The sequence below is a fragment of the Sphaeramia orbicularis genome, chromosome 24, assembly GCF_902148855.1.
Source record: "Sphaeramia orbicularis chromosome 24, fSphaOr1.1, whole genome shotgun sequence".
NCBI classification, from domain to species: Eukaryota; Metazoa; Chordata; class Actinopteri; order Kurtiformes; family Apogonidae; genus Sphaeramia; species Sphaeramia orbicularis.
Genome location: NC_043979.1, coordinates 27,393,946 through 27,407,288, shown reverse-complemented (window position 1 = coordinate 27,407,288; position 13,343 = coordinate 27,393,946). Strand labels below are relative to the sequence as shown.

General features: G+C 34.3%; 2 protein-coding genes across 2 annotated transcripts in view; both read left to right on the top strand.

Moving 5' to 3' along the window:
- LOC115415498 (uncharacterized) overlaps nucleotides 1-1,810 on the top strand; it is a 40,442-nt gene extending 38,632 nt beyond the window's left edge. The window contains exon 8 of the mRNA XM_030129089.1: nucleotides 1,271-1,810. Within this exon, the coding sequence (XP_029984949.1) occupies nucleotides 1,271-1,408 (138 nt within the window). The 3' untranslated portion in view covers nucleotides 1,409-1,810. The remainder of the gene's footprint in view (nucleotides 1-1,270) is intronic.
- Nucleotides 1,811-2,715: 905 nt separating this feature from the next.
- Nucleotides 2,716-10,870, top strand: LOC115415496 (uncharacterized). The gene is made up of 9 exons (XM_030129084.1): nucleotides 2,716-2,923; nucleotides 4,583-4,891; nucleotides 5,339-5,596; nucleotides 7,532-7,645; nucleotides 7,785-7,871; nucleotides 8,187-8,215; nucleotides 8,556-8,612; nucleotides 8,900-8,968; nucleotides 9,181-10,870. Exons 1-9 carry the CDS (start codon nucleotides 2,860-2,862, stop codon nucleotides 9,295-9,297), a joined length of 1,104 nt encoding a protein of 367 aa, XP_029984944.1. The 5' UTR covers nucleotides 2,716-2,859; the 3' UTR covers nucleotides 9,298-10,870.
- Nucleotides 10,871-13,343: the final 2,473 nt, after the last annotated feature.

The following is a 13,343-nucleotide window of genomic DNA, read 5'->3' as shown; positions in this document are numbered from 1 at the left end:
TGCTGACATTCTACAGCTGAATCTGTTCTGTGTCCTCAGTCTGAATCTGAACTCACTCTAACAGATGAACACTAGCTGTCCTTTGTCTTGTCCCACGTCTGGTTGTCTGTCTTCTCCTTGAATGTCCCCTAGAAATGTCTCTTTTCTCTTCCTCCTGTCTGTCATTTTCTCCGTGTCGCTCCGTGCCCGCCCCCCCCCCCCCCCCCATTCAGTGACTGCCGCTGGATGCGTTGCCATGGGATACGGAGACTCCAGTGCGAGAACGTTAAACCCGGTCCTTCATTTTTCCGAAAAAACTGCTTAATTGTTTGTTTTTGGACTAAGGAAAGTATTTCACATGATCTGCAACACCTCCAACTATAGCATGAAAGTGAAAACACGGACTGACGGAAAATCTCGTCATTGGCGAAGAAAGAGTTAAACAGAAATCCACTTGTTACCTCAGAATTCAACAAGAGAGTTAAAGTGCAATGTAAACATCGTTTTGATTCGCGTACGTATGTCGCATAGTTCTTGACGTCTCACATCCCGCTCAGTGCACGCACGTTGATTTGCGTCACAGCTGATTTGCTTTTTGGACTGACCAATGAGGAGAGGGTCTCAGCTCACGGTCACAGACAGCAGGAGCAGGGTTTCTGTGCAGTGCAATAGCTCCGGACAGCGGACAGTTTCATTTATAAGCAAAAGATAACCAGATATTTTCGTTATGCCCGAGCTACCCAGGGCCCTTCAGACATCGCGGGCCCCTGGGCAATTGCCCAGTTGCCCATATGGTTAATCCGGGCTTGAATCCAGTACATTGGAATATTTGGAATAACTTCACAGATCTTCATTCTAAGCACTGGAATAATAATTTTATGTAATTTTTTAGTATCTGAAAGTAGAAATACTTCATACAGCCCCTCTGAGGTGGTGGAACAGTTGATGTAAATGTAGACATAGTGGAATTTTAAGATGTATTTTTGTAAATCTGAGCCCGAAGGAAACATACAGTTGTTAAGTCTTCAATAATAAAGTTTAGGAAGTTTACTATGTGATGTTTTCATATAGTTTGATCCACTTTCTTCAACATAACCATTAGCAGGTAATTTTATTTACCCTTCATGATACTAAAAATTCTGAGTTGAGGCAGATGTTAGTCTCATAGACCCTTTAATCCTGCTTCATGATTCAGGCCTCAGACCAGCATGTCCACCCCACAGTCTCATCTAATAAGCAAATCTACAGCCTTCTGAATACTTAGTCGCTCTGTTTCCTTCTTGTTTCTCAGGCCCAGCGTAAAAATGATGATGATGATGATGATGATGATGATGCAGTGACATACAGCACCGTTAAAGCCTCCTCCTCTTCTGCTGCAGACTCCTGTGATCCCAGCATCCTCTATGTTACTGTAAACAAACCAAAATAGTGTCCATGTAACCAAATAGTATAGACCACAGCAGTGTTTCATAGCAGTTCACCTATCAGTTCGCTGTTTTTATGTTATTATAGTCTTTCATGTTCTAAAATTAACGTGTTGACAAAATGTTAAAAGAAGAAAAATATATTAAGCATCTGTGTCTGTTTATGATGGTTAAACTGTAAAAAAAAAAAAATGCTATATAGGCTAATGCTTTTTTGATTGTAGACATATTTGTAATGAAAATAGTGGTTAAAATAAGATGTTTTCTGGAATTAAAATGAACCAAACTTTCTACTGAACTTCAGTGAATGTATAAAGCTTCTCTTTGGGCCAAACTTTCTGATGTTTTCTGCTTGTTTTTGAGGAATACAGATGGAAAGAGTACGCACAAAGTCTGAGGCTGATTTTATAGTCGACTTCCTGTATTATCAGTGTACAACACCATCAGTGTTATTAGCACCTTATTTTACATGATAGTTTCTTCTTCTTCTTCTTCTTCTTCTTCTTCTTCTTCGTCTTCTTCTTCGTCTTCTTCTTCTCCTGATTTTTTTTTTTTTTAATTATTATTATTATTATTTATTTATTTATTTTTAATTTAGCATTTTTACATAATATTTTCCTTGTTACTCTGGTTTTATTTTATGTGACAAAAAAATTTCTTGAAAATAAAAAAATGTATATTTAAAAAAAGACACAAAATTATTGTAGTAATCTAAAAACATATATATATATATATATATATATATATATATATATATATATATATATATATATATTATGTTGAATGAATAAAAAAAACCTATGTATTTTTAAGAAAATGGAGATGACAATAAATTAACTTTTTAAAATCAATTTTTATTTAACACTTTAAGTCTATTAACATCAGATGACACTTCCTATTGTGTTAATCAGCGTAGACAATAAACAACATTCACACAGTTCAAACATTTTACCTTGTGACACTGTAACAGAGCAAATACTGCAGAAGTACCAGTACCTATGTATTATCTAATTCTGCATCTTGTCCAATTGTGAATTCAAGACTTTTCTTCATCAGCGATCAGTGACTCACCCTCCCATCACACAGGACATTAGGACTTTGTAGTGTTGCACACATATTTAACTTGCATGTGAGGGGAAATGCATATTGAGCAACATCTGTACCAGTAGCATAAGTCTTTCCAAAATGTGGAAACACCAATGAAAATAAAATCTCATTCTGGTGTTCTCATTATGTATTCTCCAAAATGTTTTACTGCTGGTTATAACTAATGCTGACATTATATTTAACTCATTAATGAAACCGTTTATTTATAGATAACTGACTGAACACATAACAGAAATGAAAAGCTGATTTGCTCCTCCTACTTAGACTCAGAATAGACAAAACCAATGAGGAAGTGACAAAATTTTACACAGGATACATTCAGTAAGCATCGAGACTGAAAAAGAGAAGAATGATGGTTGAAAATAAACAGATTAAAATGTCTTTTTCTCTGCTACTGATGCTTCAGATCACAGGTAAAGACGCTTTTATTTCTTTTCTTTTTTTTTTTTACAGAAATGACACTAACATGGAATGCTTTGTTGTAATATGTTGTCAGGTTTGAGTATATGGCAGGAAACTTACACAGAATGAAACTTAAATGAAGATAAGAGATTTGAGGCATGTTTCTTTTTCATTAAACAGGGAATATTATTACTTTTAAACAAATTTTGTCATTTTAGCCTCTAAACATGTTATCCAGGGTTATTTATCTTGTTAGCATTTCTCATTACTGATGCTAGAGTTTGTGTTATTTTACACATTGAAACATGAGATGACACCATTAGCTTTATGGTATTAAGATTTATTTTCTCAAGTTTCTTTCTATATATTCAGACTCTTATTCTTGATATTCAAGTTTCTGTGCACACTAAAAACAGGGTATTGTTTTCACCTTTGTGCATATCAGGCAAAAATCCACTGTTTACCTGCTGTTAATACAAGCTATATTTTTTGTAACCCTCTTGGAATTAAAGAGGTTGTACAATATTGATATCGCAGACTCTCAACAGCAGGAATAAGTTATGTATAACACTGATACATGCATTATGTGGCCTGTCAGTGTAAATATAGTCAGTTCTTATTTCTACAATCCAATACATTGACATCTTTGGCAGAATTTCAGAGCTCTTCATTGTCGGCACTTATTATAATTTTAGGTCATTTATGAATATCTAAAAGTAGTTATACTGTATTTTGGTGCATTTAGCCTTGCAGTCTTTGCACAGGGTTTGTTTACCTCTAATATTCATATATTACAGCTTTCCTTCGAAGTATTTCAAATTTCAGCCTTTTTTTTTTCCTTTGAAGCGTCATTACATATTTATTTATATTCACATTTTTGTTCCATATATTCAATCTACCATTGCTGAGTTTTCAGTCATAAATAATGATTCCATATATAATGAATTTGTGAAATGCAAACTTACACTGAAGATATGAACAAACAAGGGTGTTAAAATCATTTTAGTTCAGATTCCACATTCAGACCAATATGATCTAAAGTGGATCAGACCAGTAAAATACTATCATAACAACCTATAAATAATGAAAACTGCTAATTTTGTCTTTATTTTACTGTACAAAAGTAAAATTTCATGAAAATATTTACATTTACAAACTATTCATTTACAAAAATGTGAACAGCCTGAACAAATATGAACAACACGAAGTGCCTTAAGAGGAATAAGTGCAATTTTACCTATATTCTACCTGTTACTAAATGTTTTGTGTATTTGTAATTGTAGTGCAAGTTGTAATGCACATGTGTAACTGGTAAACTTAGGCATAATAAAATTGCATTTATTTTTCTTAAGACATTTCAGGTTCTTGTTATTCAGATTTTTAAGGAAACGTTGCAGATGTAAACATATTCATAATGGTTTTTTTTGTTTGTTTGTTTGTTTTTTAACCTTTTTCACTGTTATTATTTTTCTGGTCTGGACCATTTCAGATCATATTGGGCTGAATGTGGCCCTGAACTAAAATGAGTTTGACACCCCTGTATAGAGTAATAGTTGTGTATTTTATTTATCCAGGACATGTCAGTTGCTATCAAGGACAGAATCATTCTAACACTACACCTGACCGGAACATGACTTTTTGTTTTTACTGTAAAATTTTTCTCTCAACAGTGGCAGCTGGAAAAATTTCATCTGTTGTCAGAAGAGGAGATGACGCCATGTTGTCCTGTGCAAATCTGAATGTGCATGACTGTGGTCAGATTACCTTTTTTTTCACTCAGGACACTTACAGAACAGAACTGGTCCAACGTGGTCAGATTAAAAGTAATGGAAAAGTTACAACAGACAGACTAAGAATGACAGCAAACTGCTCTCTGGTTATAAAGGAGGTCGAACCTAATGATGCCGGCCTCTATCACTGTCAGAAGAACAGACATCAGCAAGTTGAATATACTGAGAATTGGCTGTCAGTTGTTAGCAGTGAGTAGCTTTCTCATTACTATTTATTCAGCTATGTTATTACATGAAAATACTGCAACACACCAATATATAATGTAGTAACAACTTTCTTTGTTAGGATAAACATCTTGAAATGAGCCTTCTTGTTTTTGATGGAGGTCCTGAAATAATAGTCAAACAGACAAAAAGGAAAAAGGAAAGTTTAAAAACAATGATCAAAATTGGATGTATTGTATATTATGTATGTACATCTATAATAGAACTGTGCAATTTATCTTAAAGTACAACAAGACAAAGCATGTTAAGTAATTATAATTTTGAAGTTATTGTCGTCTGAAGGACCTGGAACATAAATGCTGTAGAATCTAGAAGAATTTCAGTGAATATATTCAGCAACATGCTTCCAAACAATGTTGAGGTTAAGTTGGATGAATGTAATATGTGTTTTATGATTTTCCTGTATTTCAGTAAATAAGCAAGAAGTTGATGAAAAGATTGAGCTGACCTGCAGTGTGTCGACATATGTACAATGCACACATCCAGTGAAGTGGCTATATGAGGAAAATGAAGTGACCAAAAATAACAAAAACATATGGTTATCACAGGACATCTGCTGGTCTACAGTCACATTTAAAAAGTCAATCGACACCGAGTCGTTCACGTGCAAAGTAGAAGACAAAAACACTGGAAATATTCACCTGTTTCCCTTCAGGCCTCAGTCTTCAGGTGAGAGTATGATCAGCTGCTTACAGTAAACTTATGTGTTGTATTGATATTATAAACTCCTAACAGCAGAGGGAGCCTCGTTCCAGAACACACTGAGTTCTACCAAAACCACCAATGACTCAGCACTTTGTTTCCACAGACTGTATCAGTCACTGAGTAAAGTACAAAGCTCATTGTTTACACACATCTGTATTATGGTATAATCAAGTTTTGTTCTTCAACTAAATCATGATATAGGTGATTATTCTAACAGTCATATATTATCATCTTCATGTTGCTGATAGTTTACATTATAGTTCTGTTAGCTTAGCTTTGTTTTTGCACATAAAACAGCAACTGTAAAAACCACAAATCACCTCTGTTTTCTGTTCGGTTTCTTTTGTCAATAGCTGCATTAAAGATTTGTTTGGAATTGGCCAAATAAGGACAGAACTTTCACAGTTTAGTCTGAACCGTGGATTAAGAAACGGACATCTTAGCAAAGAAAATAATGTCACATAATAATTCTTTATCTTCATAAGTCTAACAATTAAACTCACCCATGCAGAAGAAATTCTATGATTTCTGCATCAAACTCCATTTTTTTTTTAATTTAGCGCTGTGTCCAGTGGTGAAAATAACAACAGTGTTTCAAACTTTTATTGCTTTAACTCAGTGGTTCCCAACCTGTTTTGGCTCATGACCCCATTTTAATGTCACAAATTTCTGGTGACCCCAGACATTCAAAACAGAGACTGTTTTTTTTTTGCTAATTTTTTTTTTTTTTTTTTGATCATGTAATAGTTTGCTATACTGTGTTTCAAATAAACATTAATTATAGAGGACATTTAGTCTGTATAATGTATATTAGTATGGACAAGTACAGAAAAGCCAGGTGTAGATTACTGCACAAAGTGAGAATTTGATTTTCCTTGGCCAGGATATGTACAGTCAGTCCAGCTTGTGTTTACAAGGCTGACAATTAATACTGAACAAACAATAACTGAAACTATGAATTATGAAAGACCTGCAGCATCCTAAACTGACCACAATGAACATTTGAAAGATAAACAGCACCACAGTGCTTCAGTTTCAGCTTCACAGTTTGTCATGTCTTTTACATATTGTGATTATCTCTCTCAACTCACCATATATATGTTTGGGGTTTTTTTATTAGTACAATGTTGTTGTTGTTGTTGTTGTTGTTGTTTTATCAATTACAACAAACTTCAGACAACCCCATTTGAATTTCAGGCAACCCCACGAGGGGTCCTGACCCCAAGGTTAAAAACACTGCTTTAACACTTTCTTTGACCCTACAAGTTTTATTCTTAGTGGTTCTCATTCCATCTTATCATTTTCTAACACTTTGGTCAAAGGCCAAAGTTTTGCACACCACAGCAGACCAGCACAGTGTCTCACTACTCCCTCTAGTGGTCACATAAATCCACTGCCCTATCACTGTAAAAATATTCAGTTCATATCTCTACAATCCAATATACTGGGGTCTTTGGCAGGACTTTTGTAAACACTCTAGTGGTTCTTTTACTTGTACTACATATAGTCCTTTTATTTATTTATTTATTTATTTTTATTATATCATTTTTATCATTTATTCATATAGTCCTTTTAAACTAATGTGTATACTGCAGGGGTCACCAATCCTGGTCCTTGAGGGCTGGTATCCTGCATGTTTTAGATGTTTCCCTCTTCCAGCACACCTGATGGTCATTATCAGGCTTCTGCAGAGCTTGATGATAGACTTATCATTTTAATCAGGTGTGTTGAAAGAGGGATACATCTAAAACATGCGGGATAGTGGCCCTCGAGGACCAGGATTGGACAGCCGTGGTATAATGTGAATCATTGTAGTTATTTTATACATCGTGATATTGCTCCTCGTGTCATTAATGTACTTTGTTTTTCCCTGTAAATATTTATTTTTTCTACGCTCAGGTGGAGACACAACAACAACTGCATCAACAACGACAAAAACAACTCAAGGCAGCAAATCACAAACGACCAGTTCAGCAACCGATGGAATCAGTCATTCTCCAATAACCAGATTCAGTGACTCATATTCTTATTTTTTTTAAATGACTTGGGGTTTATGTCTGTCAATCTCTCTTGGTTATAATTAATTATCATTAGTGAAAGGGTTTTGTACAGAAAATTGCACCTATCTTTACAGGTTCTGTTTGTTTTCCAGACTGGTGGTGGTACATTGCAGTGGCTGTGGGTTTACTGGTTCTCTTAGTCATTGTTATAGTGGTCATCAAATGGAGGAGAAATAAAGGTGAGAAGATTTATTTATTTATGCCTGATGAGTGTCATACCTACTAATATTATTGCTTTTATTTGTTTATTTCTTTATTTAATCTCAGATTGGGATGTGTTACCCGGGACTTTGTAGGGTGGGGTGTGTGTGGGGGGGTATTGTATTTATGTTATGTCGAAAATCCAAAAGTATTGTTTTTTCTTGTATGATTGCCACTTTCTTTTTGTTTTTTTTTAACCTTGATTCCAATAAAAAGAATGTTGAGAAGATTTATATGGGAATTTTTAACAGTACTCCATGGAAATACTAAATGGACTTTCTTTCTCCTTTCAGGCAGCAAAAAACAGAAGAATAGCAGTGTTGTGAGTTGGTTGATTACTTTTCTTTGCACAGTAAACCAGACCAAAAATAATATTGCTTTTCCACAGACAAACCAGCTCAAATTGCCTCGACTTGGTACATGTTTTTTTTTCTTTTCCATTAAAATACAACTTGTGCCATGAAGGTAAAATGAGCATAAAATGAAGACAGATTTAGACAGAAATGAAGACAGTTATTGATTCAAATTAAAACAAAATCCCAAAAATTATCAGTCCTGGGTAAGGGTTTGCTTTCAGTCCTCTAAAGATGATATCATAATAAAACCTCTGCATCACCTAAACCTAATGTTATTTTTTTGTTTTTTGTTTTTTTGTTTTGCAGGCAGTGAGTTTAGACACTGCAGAGTTTCCGTTTTCTGCAGAAAATATTCAGGAACCGGTGAGATCATACACTACGCCTAGTTCACACTGTTATATGTACTTTTAACGTGTATTTGTTCTGTAGTATTAAAGTATTAGTAGTAAGTATAAGTAGTAAGTATTAGTAAAGTATTATGTAAAAGTGACAGAAGTTTTATGTACAGTACTTCTGCTGTTGAGAAGAATGAGGAAGGAAGGAGCCGGAGAAATAATCATAAAATGAACTATGTCAAAGAGAAAAAGTTTTAACCACCAAAAAGAAAAGAAATAGTCTGACTTTAGGTAAATGTGTTGTCTTCACTCTAGGTGGATCCTGAAAATGGTATTTGCTATGCCTCTGTCAACTACACCAAGAGGACCAAGAGCAAAAAACAAGTAATCCAAACTGTTTCCACTGCAGTTAAAAACATATATATAACATTATATTTGATATGAACATTAATTGCGTGAATCTTCATGTTTTGGCAGTGACCCTAGTTCAGCTTTATGCCCATATTTATCATATAACAACATTTCAGATGTCATATTCAAATGAATGGTTGTTTTGTGAAGAGTATGTGTAAAAACTGCTTTCCCCTGTTTCTCAGGTTCCAGATATGGATGATGCAGAGGAAACAGTGACATACAGCACAGTGAAATGTTCACGCTCTTCTGGTGTCGCTTCCACTGATCTCAACGATCTCTACGCTTCTGTAAAGAAATAAAACACAACACATTGCATGTACCTGTAGTGCTGTAGTGCACAAATCACTATGAATGATGCTGTAGTTGTTCTGCAAAATAGTACACATATTCATTTTCTCTAAGCACAAGCTGTCAAATTTAACAGATCTGTTTTGTCATGTTTCTATGGCCCTATTCAGCCCTGATATGGCAACATGCTCAACTTCCTCATTCTTTATGCAAAAACACAAGTTCATTTAGAGCCTAAGACATGGCACAAAGTTTCATTTCTAATTTAAATATTGTAATGTTAAACTGATAACTGGTGATGTTTATTATGTTTCCTTGTACTGTTCACACTGCCGGCAGCTGATGAGGTTTTCTTATCTGCTAATCACTGCATGAGGTGGTATTGCCAATTTTACCACATTTTAGTGATTTAGTGTGTTTCCATTGTGCAACCAACCCATACCGTACCATTTCTTGGTACCATTCCAATGAAGGTCCGGGACAGACAGGGTGGAACCAGACAGATGTCACTCAGTAGAGTCCATTTATTGGGTGACAGAAGAACGTCACTCCTCACTGCTGGATTTCCTCTGTTGTTGTTGTTAGTTGTGTCTTGTTTGTTGTCACCACACTGGTATGATGTCACACTAGGCATTTGGTCTCAACCCCCCTACCAAGTGAGGGTACATTTGGCAGTAGAAACACTACTGTACCAACCTGAACTGTAAGACTCAGTGGAAACATGCTGTGTGATATGACAACTTTGTTTTCTTTGTATGATAAACACCTTAGTGATCATTACAGTATATCTTTAAGTGCTTCCAACATGTCTCTGAATGTCTGTATTTTAATTCTTCACCCAAACACCATCTCACCTCAAGCTGCACAACACGTATGAAGTACTTGTGATGCATATTTGTGGCTTTTTTTTTTTAAGGTTTTAATAATCTTTAAAATGCCTTAGTTGGTGCATTACACAGGGCACATCCACAGACTATTAAATCCTTCCGGAGAATCGTGAAAATAAGGAGAATGTGAACAAATCCTTCCCAGACCACTTCTGAATGTAATCAGAGAGATTAGATCTCAGTACTGAACGCAAGTTTCATTAGAGCTGAGACAGACGTTAATGCCAGGTCTGAACACAATGTCTGTAAATGCATCACAAGCAATCATCAGAAGAGTGGATGAAGAATAAAAGGATGTTTTTCCTGTGTTTTCATCCTTAAAATTTAATGTTAACTATGTAGCATAAAACAGTGCAGCTCAAAGGCTACTGTTAACAGAGTTTATGTTTTATGTTTCATCTTTGATCCGTTTTTTATCATCTTGGTTACCATTAGTGACACTTTGGTGACACTTGGATTTTTAAGTGATGTAAATATTCTGTTTTCCCACAAAAACAGCAGAATGTTGTTTCAGTGTGTTCAACAGTTTAGTTTACAACAATTTATTTTTCTGGAATTTGTAAAGTTTAAGTTTATGAACAAATAATCAGAGATATTATTAACGGAGCCAAAGCTTCAAAGGTCCACAGTCTTGAAAGCTTTTATTTTAATCTTGGTATTTCTCAATAAATAACTTCCAAAAATGGACAAGGCATGATTACAGAGTGAGTCAGAGCTCATGACTAAATCTGCAGCTGTAAATGTAAACCATGATAGGGTAAACACAGATCTACATCCCCATCCTTCATCAAGAATAAACAGCAACTCTACACTTTGCCACCATGAGATTCCAAATATTGTATGTTTAAATTATTGGTTCAATGTTTGTGTTGGAATATCTAAGTCATTTTTGTATTCATTTTGACTATTAGTAAAAAAGAACAAAAAACAAAAGGCATATTGTTCTGGTGATTCCTTGTAAATTCAGATTCATTTGTCTATCGTGCTTGAAACATTTGCTCCTCATGTTTATTCACTATTTTCATGATTAACTTTCAGGATCTTTATTACTCCCACAAAGGGCTGTACAGTTGTTTTTTATTTTAACGCTATTTATTGTAACATCTGAAGTTAGAGATGCACTAAAGCCTTAACATGGAACATTTCCATATTAAAATATTTAAATACAAGCTAAGGCTTTATTTTGTTTGTTTACTTTAATTCAATGTTAACAGGCTGTTGGTTCAGAGAAATCCTACACTGTTCATAATAGTGCATCTCATTACCTGTCAACAGTGTCATATCAGTTTTGTTACTTGTTACTACTTTATCATCTACACAACTATTATTTTTGACTGCACCTTTGTTCTTTGAATAAAATAGCAACATCAGTATTATTATTATTATTATTTTTTTTTTTTTATTATTATTATTATTATTATTATTGCTACATCTCTTGTGGCACAATTTCAATTGCTGCAGATGTTTCTAACAATGAAGAAAAAAAAAAATATTTTAAATGGGACAAATTTAATTCTATACATGTATGTTTTTTGTCATTTTTTAAAAGAGTTCCTCTTGACCAAACTAATAGACATGACAGGAAGGAAATGGTTTTAATGGTTGGTGCATGGAAACATTTAGTCACATCAAAAAAGCAAGTTTCACTTCCCATATATATGTGTGTGTGTGTGTGTGTGTGTGTGTGTGTGTGTGCTTATACACACACACACACACACACACACATATATATATATATATATATATATATATATATATATATATATATATATATATATATATATGTATGTATATATATATGTCAGGGTAGAGACTGCGATCTGGTAGGATCGGCGATTCTACCAGTAGAAACTCCGATCAGAGTCTCTACTGGTAGAAACTCCAATCCGAACCCTAACCCTAACCCTAACCCTTCTACTGGCAGGATTGGAGTTTCTACCAGTAGAGACTCTGATTGGAGTTTCTACTGGTAGAGACTACGATTGGAGTCTCTACTGGTAGAATCGCCGATCCTACCAGATCGCAGTCTCTACCCTTACATATATATATATATATATATATATATATATATATATATATATATATATATATATAAGGAAAGCACCAGACCAGACACGAATTTGTGGATGTCATGACAGTATTTTATCCCCAGATTATGATGCATACATAGTGGATATATGTGACTGAACTTCAGTTTGTTAATTTGAGAGAATATTTACTTAGGTTTAAAAACTGCTCATTTTGTATGCCTATGTTTCAATTCATGTTTAAATTCATATTTCTCAACTAATGATGACAGTTTCAAATCATGTACAATGGCCTTTGCACTGTGCACAGTGAAAGTTTATTTATTTATTTTTTTCAGAAAGTTAAAGCTGGAATCCTCATGAATCACATGTTTAAGTAAAGTCTGATATTTTCCTAAATATTTCTTGACACCACACATATGCTCACAGGAGTTTTGTGAGAAAAGCCACAGAAAAGGATCTATGGATGTTTCGTTTTCTACATAGACGTTTCTACAATTAAAGGACTTCACACAGTAGTTAGTTAAAACACAGACATTCACTGTCACATATTCACTAAAATAAAACAAACCAAGTCATGGATGGGGGAAACATAATGTTTGACTAAATATAAGGACACATCACAGGCTGAATTCCCAGAGTCTGTGGGCTTGTTTTTGTTTTTGTTTTTTTCTGGTTTGGTTGGTCTTTTTTTGCCTTTTGTGCCCATTCTCTTTAAAATACCTCCTCCTCTGTTCTCAGAATTGTAAAAATAGTTGGTGTAACTTTGTGCATAAAGCAGTGCTCATGTAGCTGTTTTACAAAGGATATGTGTTGAATGTGGATGATGACAGTATGTAATTTTTTTTATTTCAAAAGCATTGTGTTGAAAATACCTAACACTCTACATCAACATCTCTACATTAAACTTGAGGCTTGAAATGTATGTCCATAGCTTCAAAAGTAAGAATACATGAGAGCACTTTCTGGGTTTTGCACTAAAAATTTGTAGTTTGGTCACAACAGCAGTAAAAACACACTGATCCATCCCAACAGACAACCAACATTGGTGACACAAGGTAAGAAGTGATTAAAAAATAAAAGATATATGAAATGTATAATATGTACAGTAAAAGTAAGGTAAAAAAATAAATAAATAAATAA

Excerpts from the sequence above, each read along its gene's own strand:
- LOC115415496 (XM_030129084.1), top strand. The coding sequence starts at position 2,860 with ATGATGGTTGAAAATAAACAGATTAAAATGTCTTTTTCTCTGCTACTG. Across the intron at positions 2,924-4,582 it reads ACTGATGCTTCAGATCACAG|TGGCAGCTGGAAAAATTTCA; the intron begins GTAAAGACGCTT and ends TTCTCTCAACAG. Across the intron at positions 8,216-8,555 it reads AACAGAAGAATAGCAGTGTT|GCAGTGAGTTTAGACACTGC; the intron begins GTGAGTTGGTTG and ends TTTGTTTTGCAG.